We start from the raw sequence: 19658 nt of genomic DNA, 5'->3' as shown, positions 1-19658 counted from the left end.
CGGACATTTTATGACTAATTAACAGTGTACTTACCGCTGCTAGTGGTGCAGTGCAATGGAGGCCATCTTGCTGGTCCGGTGTTATAGATTAACTGGTGGCTAAATTAACTAGTGGCGGCAGCTGGGAAAGACAGATGTTTGTGTGGGCGTGGCTTTTGAGGACCTCTTTACCGAACCAGGAAGTAAATGCGATAAGCTTAAAAAACTACAAATATTTGCAAAAATACTATCCTATTCCGTAAGACAACCATTAAGATCTCGGGAATAACTAATTAGAAAGACTTTTATTGATCTAACATGCTATGTTGCCTTTTTTTTTGTTATATTAATCTGCAAAATCACCAAAACATGTAAATCACGCAGAACTTGTCCTGATTTCTGTGTCGCTTCAGAGGTTGAAACTTGTCAAAGGAAGATCAAAATAGATCTCAAGATGCCATAAACAGATCTCAAAGTAAAGCATGATCCCTGAAAGCCGACATAAATGTTGAGGAGCCATGGGATAAAAAATAAAACGTTTGAAAAGATCGACTGGCTATGTTGTTTTTCACATCTCCCTGATATTGTATGATATTGCAATGCTGAAAAAACAATTGTCTTATATACTTTTACATCAGAAACGGGTTAAAATCTTCACTCAAACTGAGATTTTGAAAGTGTCACCAGTTAATCCAGGTTTATTTCTTAAAGCGCAGAGTGTCCGTTAGATCAGAATCAATAACAGGTGATTATTGGACTTTTGTTGGCCGATGTAGTTTAGCGGATCAAACATTGCTCTCAGAGCTCAGCGACCGCTGGTACGAGTTCAGTTAGAGATGTCGTCTAATTCATTTTGGACCCATTTATTTTATTGTCTAAAAAAATAATATTCACTTGCTGCCAAAGTTTTGGAGGTAATATCGTTTAACAGGTTTTCCAGGCAAACTTTTAACTGTAAGGATATTGTGAAATTACTAAATTGCACAGCTTTCCGTCTATAGCTCAGTTAAGGTGCAAACGAAATTAAGTGAGCAAGGAATTAGTTTGCGTGATATCAGAACTGTTTACATTTATTGACATGTTTCCAGAACATGTCAGTCAATATAAAACCGAGAAAATGTAAAATAATCGTCAGTACTCTAACAATGCTGGGTGATAGTACAAATTCTTACAGTTTAGCACAGTCTCCTCTTGAAGTGTGATATAGTGTGGTGATATTTCAATATGTTCTTGAATATTCCTTCACATACAAAGAATTATTATTGTTTTGAAGAGATCATAGAAAAAAAGACATTTTTCTAATCCGTTTATTTATGTTTGTTGCGTTTTGATCAGGAAACGACACAGCCACCTAATTTTTTTACAAACAGTTACGCTTAAGAGAAATCATTTTAATCACAGAATGCCATGAATATGTGTGTATGTATTCCATCTTAAGTAGGGCTGCACGATTGCAGTTTTCTGGCCAGTCCCCAGTTACCAATCTTTAAAAAGCCTGACCTGCCAATTTTAATTTTGGCTGATATACATTTTTTTGTCTGAAATGTCGCTAAATATAGAAGAAAGTCGCTGAGTTGGTAACAGTGAGGTGAATATTGTTAACTGTAAACGTTCAGACTTGACCTAGGGGGTCGGTCTGTCAGTCAAATCTCTCACTGTAGAGCAGAAGAGGACAGAGGCTGATTTTTAAACCTTTGCTGATGAAAATAAGATTAGAAGATAAGATGGACTTCACATGTAAGTATCAGCAGATCACGATCTCCCCCAAAAAAGGAAATCGGCGACCAGAAATTAACTGGTCGATAAATCAGTTGGTCAATAAATGTATCTTATTATACATGAATATAATGTAAACAGCACTGCCAGAGATGCAATAAGTTTATATCAGGTGTGTGAATGAGCTAATGATCGAACTGCTGATTGCAGCCAGTCTACATTGTTAGCAGAACTATGGGGCCCCAAAACCACATATCGCTTAGGGCCCTATGGAGGCTTGGGCCGGCCCTGTGTACGAGTTCTATCGAAATAAGATCATAACCGTGAACTTCCAGTTAAGTGTTACACAATAAGTTGCTAATCTGTACAGTTAGGTTCGCTGTATAGGCTTTTAATTTTCTCTTGCACAATAAGTCAGTTGTTGTCCTACCTGTTTATTTGACAAACATGAAGCCACACTCTTCCACTGAAATTCAACATGATGGGTTCTTGAAAGTGTGTCTGTTAGAGAGGAGGAGTTTGTTCAAGAGACTTAAAGGTAGAGAAACCCAGTCAAGCTTCAGACGATCACTCTTCCTTCTACGGTAGGTAATTTTGAATTTTTTGGTCAGATAAGTAGGGAACAAGTATTTACAAGTTGTTCTAAAGGTCAAGTTAAATAGAGCATGTATTTGCTTTATAAAATTCTACTTCAATGACTATTCATTTTGATGTAGGTAAGACAATTTTTTAGAGAGAACCCTAAAACCTCCATCTGAAGCAGCATCAGTGACCATAGCTCCCAACATAGGAAAAGTCTTAAGGGTCCATTTTACCACGGTATGCCCACATAGGGTGGATTTTCCATATTATAGGATTAATTAAGAGAAATACCACTTTATTATATATTGAGTTCATTTTAAAATTCACTGTGAAACAATTTTTTCATATTTATGCTTAAATTTATTGACAAATTAGCCAATATTTTGACTCGTAGTACACAGATCCTTTAAAAAATTGTTTTTCTGTTTGGTTTTTTGGTTGCTTTTCTGCCAGCCACTTTGAACATGTTCACCACTCACTCCTTCCCCATAGAGTAAAGAGCTCCATTACAAAATGAGGATTTAGATCGAAAACATTTTGTCTTTGACCCTAAATATTGCTTGATGAATGAAGAAAGTGGAGAAATTGAGCTGATGAGGGCGGGGGTAGAAAAGTTGCTGGTGAATAAGTTCCACTACTTGACACTGAATGAGAAAGAAATTAAGAGATCAGAAGCGGATTTTACTGCTTTGACGATCATTCTCATTCTCATACGGTATTTTTATGTAATTTTTCCCTCATCACTTTGGAAGTGACAAAAGCTTTAACTCAGATCATTGTTCACATCTTTAAATAAAACATTGGTTGCATCTTGGAGCAAAGTGTTGTTTGCTAAATATATGTATGTTTATTGTAAAAAAAAAACAATTTGGAGGTTCTGATAGTAAAGGTACACTTTTACTAAAGAATTCACTTTATTAAAATGCCTTGTTGCTGAAAAGTGTCCTACAAAATCCCTCACAAAGCTCTAAGAACACGATGAAGAAAACACCTATATAACTGCGTTTATATATGGAATTATATAAACATACGTCCATGTCCCCAGATGAAATGGGGTTTTTAATGAAAAATAGTTATCTACTATTTCAAACAATAGCAGTAAATACCCTAATTATAAAAAATTGGTGTAAAATCCATAAGTCAAAAAAAAGAATTCATTTCTCCTTGTCTGCAACAGGAACAAATTCAATCATATCGCAAGTATGTACACGTAAATATTTTCCGATAAATAAGTTTGACAGTACTTTTAACAATGTCACTTAAATTTAAAGAAATTGTAATAAAACATAAATCGTCTAATAATTGCCAAATTATCACCAGATTCTAAAGCCTACATATGGAATAGCATCAGTTTTCCATTAGGTTAAGACATTCAGTGCTTTAAAAAAAAAGAGTAAAATGTTCAACACTGTTTTATAACACACAAATTAATTCCTAACCATACTTGAGGAAAGCTTTAAAATATTGTCAGATAGTCATGTCTACCTGTGGAAGTCATGTTATATTTTATAGTTCCTAGGTTCAATGGTTTTTGAGTAAAAAGTCAACCGCCATTTTATACCACACAGAGCCCAATTAATAAATAGAAGATTCAGAATTCTGCAGGAAAATACTAAAACATTCTGAGATTATCAAGTTTACATCTGCAGTAATATCCAAAAATCAAAATGTACAAAGATCAATAAGTGTAAAGATTTCATTGACCATGTATAGACATGGTGATGTCAGAAGTATATGGGAATTTTGTGGTGTTTAAATATACGGTAATTTTTTGGGCTTTGGCTAGATATTATGAGGATTATGCTAATGTTTCATTAACAAAGGTTTGACCCATCGACATGGAAATAAGACAATATTATTTACGTCTGTAGGCACGGACATTAGAAAATACTTTGGTAATTTTGCGACGAATTACTGACTTTTTTCTGAATGTTTATTAGGCTAAATATGGCATCAAATATTTTTTTTCTAAACCCCATTGAAATTTGGAACATTGAAATGCATTAATATATTTCCAAACGTAGATTTTATTATCAGAATATTATGGCAATTTCTTTGATGTATTACGGCAAGACAATGAACTCGTAGAAATTCCATAAGATGTGTCTGACCTAGCTCCCTGACCCTCACTGCTCACCTGCGCTCCCTGGACTCCTGTTCATTTCGTGATTGCCTTCATTAAACCTTCGGTTTCACTTCAACCTGGGTCCAAGCTGCGTCCGTCCTCACCAACAACAAAACACAATTCGTCACAATAATAAAGCATAATTCAAAGGACATGTTGCAAAAGAGAAACAATATCTACATCTGGTTAGTTGTCAAAACTAGGTTTTGCCTTTGGAAATGTTATAATCTTTGACGTAGTCTTTAGCGTTTAAGAAAATGGTGAAACTCAAATCGGCTCTATTAACAATAACTCACCATTTTCTTTGGGTTTTATTCTTATAATTGTTCTTTTAATTACTCTGGTTAAAAAAAATAGTGATTTATGTTACTATAAGTACAATGAAACAACATGTTACCTCATTTTCTAATTTATGTCAAATGTAAAAAAAACATTTTTTTGTTGTGTCTCGTTTCACAGTCCGGTTGCTTTTAAAAACCTTTAAAAGAAAAGCAGATTAAAATTGTTTATTTTATTTATAAAGATAAGTATTTAATCATCTTACGCTATGTTTCAGCAGGTAACATCTTGCCTGGCCGGCTATCTGGATTCTCATTACTGCGTTTTGACGGCTGTGTATACAGTGCAGGTAAGACCCTGTTACTTAAAGCAAATGTTGACTGAAACTGAACATTTAAAACAATATGCTTCAACCCTTCCATACTCACATATATTTAGTACAGAGGACACTGGATTATATAAGAGTGTTGACATAACATGCATACACTGTATATTCTTGTCAGGAAGAGTCTTAAGTGCACTTTGAAATATATGACTTTACTATTTTCTGAAATACAAATGTAAGTTATGAGATTACCTTGTAGAATGTAAAGTTTTAAAAGATCCATGCAGAGTCACAGTGAGCTCCTGACCCATCCATCTCCTTAGCCCATGATTGGTCACGGGGCCAGCAGCTTAAGAACCAAAGCCAGGATTTCCCAGCTTCTCCAGTGGAATCCCACACAGACACAATAGTGGTATCGCAGTGTTAAACAAAAATAGTCAAACAATGCCTTCCCAAAATTGTGCAGCTTTGTTATTATAGAATAGAGGGACACTTTCGTTCTGTGTTCCTTTGTTTGCATTTTGGGAACCAAGGGGAACCAGCTTTATTTGCAAAAGACCTGGAAATAAGACATATTAATTCTTATTTTAAAAATTGGAGGCATTTTTTTATGCTTCAGGCAAAAAATATTCTTCACTTGTCATTTAGTCAGGCTGCAGTTTGAACACATCGAGCTGTCGTAGAATAAAAACTAGGTGTACTTACAGCTGTTCACATCAATCCATCCATTTTCTAACACCCTTGTCCCTAGAGGGGTCAGGAAGTGATGGTGTCTATCTCCAGCTAATGTTTTGGGCGAGAGGTCATCCTGGACAGGTCACCACTGTGCAGCCCCAGCTGTTCACAATTTAAGAAAATTTATAAAAACAGTGTATTGATATTGTTTAGAGCTTAGCCTCTTTAAATGCTAGCATGAAGAAAACTGTATGCTTCTGACATGTCCACTACTATAGCAGTAACCTGCTGAACTATGATTCCTTTTAATCAGTGGTCAGTGCTTCAGAGCCTTATCTTCAAATAAAAGCTGCAGTTTATTTTATTTATTTATTACTACAACAACACTTATATTCAAATGCGACGCTTGGCCACTGTTACATCCAATATAGTCCAATAATGTTGGCTTCAAAGCTGGAGCAGGTAACTTTTGTGAAAATGTTTTCTCACGTTTGTTAAAACTGTCACCATGTCCCCATGTGAGCAGCAGCATACATACTGCAGCTGTAGATGCTGACTGAAAAGTCAATACATTTTCAATGCCTTGTTTTGTGACTATTGGTATCATAAATGGTAAGAAACAACCTGACCAACTTAAAATGGGGAAGATAAAAGTTTATTTTCATTTCGACTACTTTTTTTCAGTTCAGACTGAGAGATGGACATTGATGGAGTCGTGGAAGTGGCAGCTCTGGGCCGGCCTTTCGGACTGGGAATGCTGTATGATTTGCGGAGCGACTCACTTGTTACTGGTAAGAGCTCACATGTAAGGTTATAGATGTATTCCAATTAGATTTATGTCAGGCTTACTGACCAACTCTTAGTGTTGTTTTTTTATTATTTTTAAATGTTTTGTCAGCTCTAATGGCCTCTATTTGACAGTAGTTAGACAGGAAAGCAGGTTGTTAGAGAGGGGGAAGACATGCAGCAAAGGTCGTAGAGCCGGTACCAGGTCACATGGCCCAACTCTTAACTGTTTATTTCTTCTTATTTCAGTAATAATTCATTTACACCACATTACATCTTTAGATGGCTTAATTTCTACCATTTTTAAACCAATTCGGAATAAGGCTGGAACATGTGGCTGCACCGTGTTATAATGTAAACACAGGTTACTGTACCAAATAACTTCTATTTTTCTGCTCTAACTCTTTCCTCAATAAAATGCCAGTTATTAAAAAAAACAAAGCATATGATTTTCTGTATTTTAAAAAATGCTCTCACAGTTGAGATGCTCCTACAGTAGAAATTACGGATGCCTCAATCCTTTGAAAGCAGACAAACGTAATTGTTTTATATCAATATGTTTAATAGAACTGAATATCAGTGTTGCAAACCTAAAGACGTTGTCTAAGGAACATGGTCTATGAAACAACAGGGACAATAGTGGACATTTTTTTGCACCAGTTTCAGGCCATCTCTGTATTTTTCTAATACAATATATTCCTGCTGATACAATTCTTGACACTCTTGGTTAGAGAACAGATTTTTTTTTTTTCATATTAACCTGGTGCCCAGGCACAAAATATGCCAAAAATGTTGTTTCATTGTGAAAAGCTGGTATGTTTTAGCATTTTTTACACCTTGTTTATTAAGAAATTGACAAACTTTTGAGGTAAACCATTGAGTGCCCCAGTTTGCATTATTTCTGTTACAAAAGTCCAAAATGTGAAAATGATCAAATTACTAATCTTGTTTCAATCTCATCATTTTTGGTCATTGTGGAACTTGATCTTCTATTTTTATCTCCCATGCAGGGATGACACTTTGGGATGAAGACACGCTGTCCAAACACATTCGAGTTAGAGAGCAGAACTTTAATGAGTTTGAAGTTATTACTTCAGATTCGCTGCAAAGTAAAACCTCCTCACTCAATGTGGATGCTTCATTGAAACTAAGCATCTTCAGTGGCAATGTTAGCGTCGGAGGATCTGGAAATTACCTGAATGAAAGCAAGTCTTCCAAACATCAGGCGAGAGTAACGCTTAGGTACAAAGAAACTAACCAATTCAAAGAGATGTCCATGCATCACCTTGGAAAGCTGAAGTATGGCAATGTTATTGAAAAAAGCTTGGCGACCCATGTCGTCACAGGTATTCTTTATGGAGCCCAAGCCTTCTTTGTATTTGACCGGGAAGTTTCTGAAGATGAAAACCATCAAGCCATTCACGGTGACTTAAAGATAATGATCAAAAAAATACCAAAGTTTGCTGGACAAGTCAGAGGTGATGTAAAGATGGATAATGAAGATCGGAAAAAAGTGGATCAGTTCTCCTGCACATTCTTCGGCGATGTCTGCCTGGAAAAAACTCCTACAACCTTCGAGGAGGCAATAGAGACATATAAATCTCTCCCAGCACTATTTAAGAATGAAGAAAAGGCTGTACCAATGACGGTCTTCATGTTGCCACTCACGAGCTTTAGTAGCAAAGCTTCTAAACTGGTCCGGCAGATTAGTGTAGGGTTAGTTCAGGAAGTTCAGAGTGTCCTGGAGAGCTTCACTGAGCTTGAAATGAGGTGCAATGACACCTTAAAAACAGCAACTCTACAACCATTTCCACAATTAGGAGAAAAGCTCACTCGTTTTAAAGCTTTGTGCGCTGAGTTAAAGCTGGAATTCCAACAAACTTTGGCAGAGAAGCTCCCATTAATCAGAGGAGGAACAGTAGAGGAGGCTGAACTGACAAAGGTCCTGGAGGAGACACATTCCTCTCTTTGCAACAGTAAAACTCTGAACCAGTGGATCGACCAGAAAGAGAAAGAAATCTACACCTTAATGTTGTTCAAAGAGAAGACGAAAAACACAATCTTCATCCAGTCTGAAACTCAGCTCTACAAGGAAGTTTTGAGTAAAGATCAGGCTCAGATGCTGTGCTTTGTCTTCACATCTCTGGGAAGAGATGAACCATTTCTTTCAGCTTTATCAGCCTACCTGAAAGGAACCAAGGAAGATAATAAAGGTGCAGGCTTTGAAGAAAAGAAAGAAAGGAAACACCTGAGTGCCTCAGAAATTGTAGCACAAGAAACTATAGAAAAAGTCAAACTCTTCATTGATTTTGCAGAGGGCAACAAAGAGAACCAGAAGACAAAGTTTCTGGCAGTCGGGTTAACAGATGATAACCATAAAGGCTCAACCATCTACCTTTATGAAAACGGCTTCCTTGTCAATACAAACTATGAGCTTCCTTCAAAGCCTGAAACTGTGACAGCTGATGACATCAACCACAACAGTGTGACTCTGAAGGTTTCTCCTCCCAGGTTTGGAGCAGAGAGCATCATCTCCTACTCTGTGGAGGTCCGTGAGAATACAGCAGATAAATGGAATGAGAAGATTGAACCAAACGCTGAGAAAGTCACAGTTAGAGACCTGAAGCCAAACACAGAGTATGTGTTCAGATGCAGAGGAGTGACTTCAGTAGGTTATGGACCAGCCAGTGACCCCAGTAATCCCATCAAAACATTACCGTGCAGCCCTCCTGAAGAACTTCATGCTCACTGTACCACAAATAATGCTGCAGTTAGCTGGAAGAAACCTGCTGAGATCGGACAAGATGTTCAAATTTCAAATTACGTCTTGAACTGCACAGGGAACAATGAGGAAAATCATCAAATGATTGTAGATGACAAAGAACAGGCGATATTTTCTGATTTAGAGCCAAACGTAAGATATAAATTGAATGTCTACTGTAAATGTGGTGACGCTGGAACAAGCAAGGAAGCCACAACATTTTTTGAAAACCCTTAACTGAACTGGAGGTGAAGAGCAACAACACAAAGGAAAGAACAAGGAAATATTTTTTCTTTATCTGTCGATTCCAAAATTAATTTCCGTTTTATTGTAGTTTTCAGTAAAGAGTAACACAGTTAGAACCCTAATATACCCAGTTCTAAAAGTAATCAGATTTTTAAGTGCGCCATGTAGTAAAAGTACAGATGGCAGGGAAGTTCACTTCAAGTTCAATGATTCAGTTGCAGATGGAGCTTCACAGATCTTAGATCTTTTTTTTTAATTGAATATCAAAAAATAAATGCTTGGTACTGTTAAAGACCAATACAGAAGAAAATGACATCACTACAAAGAATCCAGTGAAACATGTTTAAAGCATTTAATCCAAACATTTGGAGAACAAAAGCAACGTGTGAGACGGAGAGCGTACGACACAACTAAGACTCTTTTTCAAACTATAGCACAGACTGTCAGCAGTGTCGTCATTCAAGTCCCGTTTCAAATGGTCTAATAAACAACGACACACTTACCATTTACTGAGTCCAAATGGATGCTGTACTTTGTCCTGGCAATTCTTCTGAAATATAAATTTTAACTCGTGGGTTTGTAAGTGAGTGCGCCCATACACTGAAAGCAGACAATCTTACGTCAGCTAAAGACTACAAAGTGGCTAAACTTTGTAGTCTGCCCACTGAATAGTGAATCCGACTGTTAGCGGCATGAACAAGAAACCAAACTGGACTGGACGAAACATGTGGATCGACTGAGGAAACTGAAAGAAACAAACAAGGCCGTGGCCAAATCAGATGAATGACAAACGTCCTCAGGCTTCTGTGTGAACACAAATAAGTAAAACTGAAGACTAACTTAAACTAGAACTGAACCGATACCTAATAGACGGGCACACTGGAGCAAGAAGAAAGAGAGATAAATTAATCCAACAGAAAATGACAAAGTTTTTACTATTTTCACATTACATGCTGGAAAATGTTTTTTGGAAAAAGGATCCTTGATCACTTTTAAGTCCTTTGCAACATTTTTTAAATGATTCTTTCAACCTGATAAGTGTAAGGGTGTGCTGAATTTGTAACTTCTTCTGAGCTAACGTTTTGGTGGGCTGTTTTTCCAAGCTATTAAAAATTATGTAACTTTATGCCTTCGTGTCACTGTAATTTCCCCCTCAATTATCCATCTGTCTATTATTATTATTCAGTTCAAGATGATGACATGAGAAAACGTGACGAAACTGGATTTTTATCTTGCTTGTTAAAAAAATTAAGGCGGATCTAAATTTCATCCGTACTTTTTGTAATAACTGCTACCAGTACTGTATTCTGTTTAGCTAGGTTTGTTCCATGAAGATTTTGTCGAGTTTAAGCTATTTTAAACTATTTTAACCCTCTGATGCATGAATTATGATCCTTCGTGTCAGAATTTTTTTTCCATTTTTTAAAATTCTTTTCTTAAGTCATAAAAAAGGTAGGAAAATTTTTTTGTAAAAATAATTTTTTTTAAATTTTTTATTTTTATGTGATCAATTGTAATTTTGTCCAAATACAAAGTTGTTATTTGAAAAATACATCAGTAGTATTGTTCCTTAGGGGTTATCTGATGTCACAATATTTTTTTTACTTGCAAGAGTCGTCTACAGTAGAAGGAGGGACCGGGTCGGTTCTCATGCTTTTTTGTCTGTCGGCCATATTGTATTTAACAAAAATAATTTCTTGCATTTGCAGCTGATGGCCAGTAGTTGATGGTATATTTTATGATGCATTAGTGTCCACTTCAGTGGTCTGTGTGCATTTATAACATAAAAATCCACAGGAAGCACAAGAAAATGGCTTTTAGATAGCTGTCCACTGTAGTGACCACTATGCATGAAAGGGTTAAAAAAATCTGTTTTACTGATGGAGATATGTGAAAACATGAGAGATTTCATTCAAATTAGAACTACACAGATTAGAAGGAACACAGCTTTATTCAACTTCATTAGAACCTGATCAGATGAACCATGAACAAACATATTTAGTTACTTCTAACCAATAATATACGGATTCCTTTTGCATGTCATTGCTATAAGAACAGACAGATTTTTTCTTTCAGTGAATTATTTATATATGTCTATGGTAGAGAGTCGAGACACATCTAAAAGTTGCAGTTGCAGCCCTCGAGGCCTGGAGTTGTCCACTACTGCTTTAGGCTAATAAAGTATGCATTTTTAGGTGCCTTAGTAATCTTTTACTATTTTTATTAAAATTACAAAGAATAAACAAAATTTAATAGTCCTTTTAGTGGAACTTACTGTAACGTTGTTTAACAAAGTAGCAAATAATGTGTTCATGCCTCAAAACATCCAGCATTGACAGTTTAGTGACACTACAACAAAAACAATGTTTGTCCTTGACACTAAATGTTGCAAATGCAGAAGGTCTCTTCAGTTGTACATCTATCTGAATATGATCTGTTGTTTTCAGTTTTTTAACTAAAACACGGAAGCTGTTTCTACCCAGTCTATTTTCAGATCTAAGATCTATAAGTGAACGGCATTAGTTCCAGTTCGCACTCCAGACCAGGTGGTGGCGGTAGTGCACACTTTCAGAATTTTTTGAAAAGCGTCATAAAAGGACGAACAGCATCACCGTGAAGCCGGGAAGGAGAAGAGACGCTCTTCAAATTCGCCATTTTTACTCGCACAATATTACGAGTCTTGATAATTATGGAGGATCAAAACTGACATAATAAAAATCCCCATCCTCCAGAAAACACAGATCCTTCATCTGCATGTTGTTCATTTTTGAAAATAAAGCCAACTCCTTTACATGGACTCTGCTGATTCTACATGTTTGGTCATTTTGTAATATCTGGCAATATTACAAATTGTAATATTTGTCAATTTGTAATATTTTTAAAATATGCAGTTAAAATATAAATTTTTACAAATGCATTCAAAGCGTATGTTTAACAGGATTATCCAAAGTATAATTTTAGTAATATTTTTACTTAGAAATTAAAGTATATTTTTGAAAGAATATACTTTTAGAAAGTGTACCAAAAATATAGAGCACTGGAAGCATGTTTCTAAAAGTGTACCTATTTTACATTTTTAATATAATCTTAAGTATATCCATTTGATAACATACTAAAAATGTATTTCAGAAAAATTAAGCATATTTAAGATATACTTAATATACAATTTTCTTTTCAGTAGGGTAGACCTTTCAAGATTGAGGAGCTCCGGATTTCCACCCATGTGTTTTTGCCAAGTGTTTGACTAAATGTACGAGTTCTATTGAAATATAATTATAACCGTGAACTTCCAGTTAAGTGTTACACAATAAGTTGCTAAGCTGGCAGGTTTGCTGTATAGGCTTTTTATTTTCTCTTGCACAATAAGTCAGTTGTTGTCCTACCTGTTTATTTGACCAACATGAAGCCACACTCTTCCACTGAAATTCAACATGATGGGTTCTTGAAAGTGTGTCTGTTAGAGAGGAGGAGTTTGTTCAAGAGACTTAAAGGTAGAGAAACCCAGTCAAGCTTCAGACGATCACTCTTCCTTCTACGGTAGGTAATTTTTTTTTTTTTTTTTTGCTTTTTTGATAAGTTGGAAGGGTACAAGTTGTTCTAAATGTAGCAATCAGCTTTATAAAAAAAATCTCTCAACTGTGGTTTTGGCACTATGGCCTAACAAAAGTGAAAGGTGGATTTGTCAGGATTATGGGATGAGTAAACAACACTAAATCCAGAGGGACTTTTTAAATCCAAGGTGGATCAATATTTACTGTATATATATTTCAAAACTACCACTGAATTACCAACTTTGTGCTTATATTTAGGAAGTGTGTGAGAACATTCTTACATAAAGGAATGGAGTTATCAAATATATTTTTGTTGCTCTTGTATTTCTCACACAAACATTACTCTGGTGAGAATTATCCTTGGCCCATTTAAGGACGTCAAGAGGTTTTGTTGCAAATACGATAAAACGTTTTGAATAATTACATTCTTAAGTGGAAGATAGTGTGAAGAAAATAAAATATCAAAGCTAATAGTAATGCGAGACCTATTAACTGCTACAGCATATTATTCTGTTAAGCAGTACTTTATACATGCTTTTTTGCAGTACATACTGTATGTTTGTCTTTACAAAAATGTGTTAGTCTATTTTTACTTTCCTGTCAGGAATATGCTATTTTAATTTCTTTTGAATATTTACTATTTCACTTGGTCTCACTTTGTTATGTATTTTAATTGATTTGTTGTACTTCTTGTGTGTCTTGTGGTATTTATGATACTTCACTTGATTTTTTTTACGTGTAGCATTTTAACCTTTTGTCATGATGGGTGCGTTTTTCAAGCCCACATGCAGAACACCACACAGGAGAGAAATGTGAAATAAAAGATCAATTTATTGAAAACACTGCTGGCAGGAATAGTTGGCTCGGGTCGGGTCCAGGGAGAGAGGCTGGTTCAGGGAACAAACAGTTCACTAGAGAGGCAGAAGGAGGTGATGAGTTCAGGTTTGTAGGAAATGACAACGTTAAGAGTGAAGGGGCAGATCTTACTTGTGATCGGCAGGTTAGAGAAGTGGGAGGGTAACTGCAGCGTCCGGGGTTTTAGTTCTCAGAGGTTCCAGGTGGTCGTCTTGTCTGACAGCGGGGATCCAGGAGGCAAAGGGAGTACGTCGGAGGGCGGACAGGTAGGCTCAGGATCAGCGGTTGTAGAGGAGCCAGGAGGAAACACCTGGAGGCAGGAGAAGCAACAAAGAAAACTTTCACTAGGAGCAGATCAACAAGGTAAACCAGAAGCAAGCTTCTAGGGGCTCAGAGGTACCGTGACTGGCTAACACTCAGGCGCTGAAGGACTGGCAGTCAGCTCCTCTTGAACATCTCGCTGATGAGCCAAAACTCGCATCAGGTGTGGGATGACGTCATCCACGCCCTCCGACGGAATGGTAAAGGCGCCATCTAGTGGTGGAGAAAAACGAGTGCATGCACAAAAACTCCACAAAGGAGCTAAAAGACCCCGGAACATGACACCTTTGTTTAAAAAGATGCTATCCAAATAAAGTATTATTATTATTATTTATTATTATACCAAGTATGTACTGGAAGATTCACTGATCAGAAAACATGCAAAGTGTGTGCAAGCACATTTGTAGTATTGTCCAGAGCCACCAACAGAGGATTGCAATATATAATCTGTTTACGATTACATGTTGTGTAGTTCACAGTGTGTAAGGTTCACACATTGTACATTTTACACCCCTAGTAAAGATTGCAAGGTAAACAAATATTGTATAAAATACTTGTTCCTTACAAATATTGCAGAAAAATTACAACATATTCTTCACCCTTCCTCCTCTTTTGATACTGCCTGCGTGGATATGGTAATTTAGTAAAGCTAAACTAATACATTAAAGGTATGTGGATGACATGGTGGCAGGGCAATCAAGGAGAAAAGTATTGAGGAAAACTAGAAGCGCACAGAGCTACAATACAAAGTAATATTGTAGCTCAAAATATTCTTCAGTGTTTTGACAGGAATGGGCTTACAGAGCCCCAGAATTTAGTGAGAACTTTTCAATGCAGCATTCACATTTACATTACAACTACACATATACACTATTATGTAAAGATTCCGTGTAATAATTTTGTATTTACAGTGTTTTTTTGCTAAATAAGTTACTTAAAGGTAAGCAGTTGTCTTCAACAAGTTTCTATGTCAGTTCTTTGAAAAATGCTATTGACTCATTTTATTTAGAAACTGGACTTCTTTATTTGAGGTGATGGAAAAAAGTACTTGTTGAAGTCCTACAAAGGATTGGTGGAGTTATTTAAGTATTCCTATTATACTGGAGATAATAATGCCCAGGGCCTTGGTCCCTTCATATGGTCATCCATGCAGCAAAATGACCTCTGGCGAAAGGTCAGACTAGGAATGACTCCAAGATCTTGATGGCAGCTGACCTTAATAATAGCTTAAAACCATCTGGAATAGTGAAATGAAATGTGACTGGAGGGGTGTAAAGCTGAGAGGAACAGCCTCCCTGACTTGCTGAGCAAGTCCAAAAGCTCCCCAACTGCAAGATTCACTGAGACGCTGGAGGCTCTAAACATTTTCTGACTGACAATCCTACTTAGTATCACACTGAGGATTGAAACACCAGTGGAGTGCATATCAAACTCACTCAAATAGTGTTTAAAGTTGGAAAACCAAACAAAAATAGCAACAAAAAAAAAGCAATAATTCGGTAACAATGACTAAACAAGCTGCAAACAATCTCGAACGGCAGCTCAGTGCCACTGTGGCCGTGTGGCGACTGTGGAAGGTCAGGCACCACCACCCTGTCGCCGTTGTCTGACCTAATCAACACTGTCATGCTGATTAGGTCAGGGGGTCAGAAAGCACATGTCATTATATTGCCATTGGGTATTGTAGGGATCGGATCTGGATCAATCACTGAATGTTTGGTGTCTCTTTGAGTGTGTGAGACATAAAGGTTTGGACTTTTGTAAAGGCCAAACACTATGTTGCAAAGCTGTGTAGGTATTTGAAACATAACATTTGAACTACAACGCAATACATGTCTGAGAATTTACTTTCTTATTATTTTTGATTGACCAGTTAGGACAGTGATGGATTCTGCTGGTGTACTGGAACTTGCAGCACTTGGCCGACCCTTCACACTGGGAACACTGTACAACCACTACAATGGCACAATTGTTACTGGTAAGAAATTACATGCAAGTTGTCTATCTATTATAATTTGCACTTATTTACTTTTAGAGCATCTGTCTCGTATTTCCCCGTCACTCCACTTAGATGATAGTCTGTCATGGAATCCCATTTTTGTCGAAAACTGCTTCGACTAACATAGCCAGCCAGCCTCTTGATTTGGTATGGTCTTGAAGGATCATCTTGAAGGATTTGTACACATTTTGCTTAGGCCTACAGATTATTTAAATATTTCTTGCACAATAAACTATATAAATTAAACTTCTATTTTTTTATACTTGCTACAGTGGAGAGTTTTCCTAATCAGTAAATGCAAACTATAAAGGGAATATAATTTTCTTTATTTAATTGCAATAAGATTTGTACTGTATGCCTGAGTACATTTTTTTTTACATCCAAGAAATAACTAAAATATATTTTCCAAATCAAGGACATCCGTAGCATATATGTTAATTGTAAGGATACTTAATATATTTTTTCTTTTTTTAAATTAATACACAAATACCATATATTAATTTGTTTTTATTTTGAAACTGGTGAATTGCCACAATAAATTTGCTAGTGTGATTTTTAGCCATTTATCTATTGATGTAAACATACGTTTGCTCTCTCTGTTTGGTCATGCAGACATATCACCATGGGACAAAGATGATCTAACAAAACATATTCAGATAAGACCACACAAACATACTGATTTGGACATGGTTCTTTCTGATTCTTTGGAGGAAAAAACGTCTGCACTAAGTCTTAATTTATCAATAAAGGCAAGTATCATCTTTGGACTGTTTAAGTATGAAGGAGCTGCGGCATACCTTGATGACAACAAAACTTCCAAAAGTCAGGCCAGAGTAACAATAAACTACAAGGCAACTACCCACGTCAAAGAGTTGTCAATGTATCATCTTAGAAATTTAAGATACCCGACTGTTATCGATAAAGGCTCGGCAACCCATGTTGTCACAGGTATTCTTTATGGAGCCCAAGCCTTCTTCGTGTTCGACCGGGACGTTTCTGAAGGTGAAAACCATCAAGAGGTTCATGGAAACATGACAATGGTAGTCAATAAAATGTCTCAGATGGCTGAGGAGATGAAGGGGGATGTAAAGACGGATCCCAAAGTCCAAGAAGAGGAAAATTACAAATGTACATTCCACGGAGACGTGTGCCCAGATAAAAAACCTACCAACTTTCAGGAGGCCATAGACACCTATAAATCTCTCCCAGAACTACTTAGAGATGGAGAAAAGGCTGTACCAATAAAAGTCTTCATGCTGCCACTCACGAGCTTTAGTAGCAAAGCTTCTCAACTGGTCCGGCAGATTAGTGTAGGGTTAGTTCAGGAAGTACAAAGGGTCCTAGAGGACTTCACTGAGCTTGAAATGAGGTGCAATGATGTACTTGGAACAGCAATTGTGAAACAGTTTCCAGATATCTCAAGTAAAATTAAAACATTGAAATCTTTTTACTCCTGTTTAAAGTCTGAATTAAAAGAGGATTTGGAAAAGAAACTCTCAGTCAGAGCAAAGGAGGCTCAACTTGCAGAGATCCTGAAAAAGAAACGCTCTTCTTTCAGGAACAGTAGCCTGTGGATGGACTGTAAGGAAAAAGAAGTCAATACTATAAAGTCAATCACAGAGAAAATGAAAAATACCAACATAATCCCCTCTCTCAACAGCGACCACGAGACAGGCGCAGATGAAGTTTATTGCTTTGTCTTCACCTCTCTGGGAAGAGATGAACCATTTCTTTCAGCTTTATCAGCCTACCTGAAAGGAACCAAGGAAGATAATCTAAATCAGGATCTTCATGATGTAGAAAAGGAACAATGGTACGCCTCAAAGGAAAAACTGATGGACATCAGGAAAAAAGCAAAAGCCTTCAGTGATTTTGCAGAGGACAACAAGGACAACCAGAAGATGAAGTTCCTAGTAGTGGGCTTAACAGATGATAAACATGAAGGTTCGACCATCTACCTTTATAAAAATGGCGCAATTGTCAATAAGAATTATGAGCTTCCCTCAAAGCCTGAAACTCCGAAGCTCTAATTACACACCAGTGTGTCATCAGTGTGACCTTCAGAAGCTCATAGTTCTGAAGGTCATCTCCTGCTCTGTGGAGGTCTGTGTCTGTGAAAAAGATGAATGGAATTAGAAGATTGAGCCAAAAGATGAAAAAGTCACAATAAGAGACCTGAGGCCAAACACAGAAAACGTGTTCAGATGCTACTTACCACTACCACTACTTACCACAGTAAGTAGTGGTCTGGCCCATGAAGTCAATGATTCCATCACAACTTTCCCCTTCTGCCCTCTTGAAGAACTTCAAGTTTGACGAGGTAGATCAGATAGGTGGATAAGATCGGCTTCACATGTAAGTGTTGGCCAGTCATCAATCTCCCAAAATTAAGGAAATCGGCACTGATAAATCGGCCGGCCAATAAATTGGTGCGCTCCTACTTTATTCCTAAGACTCAGTGAAGCTTGGTCTGTCTCAGAGCTAAAACAGACCCCTCCTCCTGTGGCTATCAAGCTGAGCTGTAAAGAAATGGTAAGAGTTCAGATTTAATATTTGTTTCTAAATACTATTTTGGGGTACGCCTACTTGGTTGCACAATAACTGTATTTTGTGTGTAAGATATACGGGTAGCATGAAACTGCTGTTTCAATAAACAACTTGCTAAAATTTCTTTGTGCAGACTAATGATGTGCAGAATGGCCTTGGTTATGTTTCTGTTTTGATGTTTTTATTGTGAAATTGTTGGCTGCGGTGTGTTTTATTTAGTGTGATGAGCACACAACACTTTTAAGATTTAAGATAATGGGGGAAAAAAAAAACATTTGTCTTTTAATTTGTATCGATTTGCATTATCTATCACAGGAATACATGTGCCCTTTGGCATGTATTGATGTATTTAGTTATTTTTATTATAATTTGTGTTCCTGTCTCCAGTCCAGGGTGTTTGTTGTCGTTTTGTTGTTTTCTTTAAGCGCCACACTCTTCAGTTTGTCATAACTACACTGGCTCTGCATGCGTTTGTTGTGTTTTTTTAAAATAAAAGTGCTAACATTATAAAAACTCCACGTGATATAACTTTTTACTGTGTGACTTAAAGTCGACTAGTCCTCTCACATGAGGAGAATTGAGGATATATGGCGGTGCATGTCAGAGAGGTAGGTGTTCATGAATTACCTTACTAAAATAAAGAGAGGGGGGTTCACCTCTTGAATGGCCCTTGTGAAAAATAAACATACTAAGTATATTAAATCTTAGCATACTTGAAGCCAGACTAATAATCTGTATACTTCAAGTTTGTTAAATATTATTTCACTTAAAGCATGTTATTTGTTATTTTGGAACAACTCATTTTGTACCGAATGTACTTTAGTTGTAATTAAATTGTAGAAAATCACAATTTGAAGTGTAGTAAGTGTTCTACTACATTTAATTGTGGAACAACTACAAGTATACTTTGC

The 19658-nt window shown here is 36.7% G+C and overlaps 2 protein-coding genes and 1 long non-coding RNA gene across 6 annotated transcripts; 2 read left to right on the top strand and 1 right to left on the bottom strand.

The window, feature by feature from the left end:
• Positions 1-2220: 2220 nt before the first annotated feature.
• LOC116724923 (neoverrucotoxin subunit alpha-like) lies at positions 2221-17569 on the top strand. 4 transcript variants are annotated; one of them, XM_032570718.1, is made up of 5 exons: positions 2221-2279; positions 4959-5030; positions 6366-6472; positions 7478-9305; positions 17464-17569. In XM_032570718.1, the coding sequence occupies exons 3-5, from the start codon at positions 6379-6381 to the stop codon at positions 17474-17476; spliced, it is 1935 nt and encodes a 644-aa protein (XP_032426609.1). In that variant the 5' UTR covers positions 2221-2279; positions 4959-5030; positions 6366-6378; the 3' UTR covers positions 17477-17569. The 4 variants fall into 4 exon arrangements, with proteins under 4 accessions (XP_032426609.1, XP_032426610.1, XP_032426607.1 ...); XM_032570719.1 differs by having other exon boundaries at positions 7478-9302; positions 17461-17568; XM_032570716.1 differs by lacking the exon at positions 17464-17569 and having other exon boundaries at positions 7478-10600.
• LOC116724925 (neoverrucotoxin subunit alpha-like) lies at positions 12885-19261 on the top strand. Its single transcript, XM_032570720.1, has 3 exons — positions 12885-13011; positions 16075-16179; positions 16813-19261. The coding sequence occupies exons 2-3, from the start codon at positions 16086-16088 to the stop codon at positions 18228-18230; spliced, it is 1512 nt and encodes a 503-aa protein (XP_032426611.1). The 5' UTR covers positions 12885-13011; positions 16075-16085; the 3' UTR covers positions 18231-19261.
• LOC116724927 (uncharacterized) lies at positions 13839-16045 on the bottom strand. The gene is made up of 3 exons (XR_004340293.1): positions 14281-16045; positions 14013-14190; positions 13839-13936 (listed from the first exon to the last, which is right to left on the bottom strand). It is a non-coding gene; the product is annotated as an uncharacterized LOC116724927 (long non-coding RNA).
• Positions 19262-19658: the final 397 nt, after the last annotated feature.

This window comes from Xiphophorus hellerii, chromosome 8, assembly GCF_003331165.1.
Source record: "Xiphophorus hellerii strain 12219 chromosome 8, Xiphophorus_hellerii-4.1, whole genome shotgun sequence".
In the NCBI taxonomy this organism is placed as follows: domain Eukaryota; kingdom Metazoa; phylum Chordata; class Actinopteri; order Cyprinodontiformes; family Poeciliidae; genus Xiphophorus; species Xiphophorus hellerii.
This window is presented reverse-complemented; position numbering and strand designations above follow the sequence as displayed.

Bases quoted from the DNA above. Each gene is read 5' to 3' on its own strand.
- LOC116724923 (XM_032570716.1), top strand. From the start codon at position 6,379: ATGGACATTGATGGAGTCGTGGAAGTGGCAGCTCTGGGCCGGCCTTTC. The intron at 6,473-7,477 runs GTAAGAGCTCAC...TCTCCCATGCAG, and splicing joins GAGCGACTCACTTGTTACTG to GGATGACACTTTGGGATGAA.
- LOC116724925 (XM_032570720.1), top strand. From the start codon at position 16,086: ATGGATTCTGCTGGTGTACTGGAACTTGCAGCACTTGGCCGACCCTTC. The intron at 16,180-16,812 runs GTAAGAAATTAC...TTGGTCATGCAG, and splicing joins CAATGGCACAATTGTTACTG to ACATATCACCATGGGACAAA.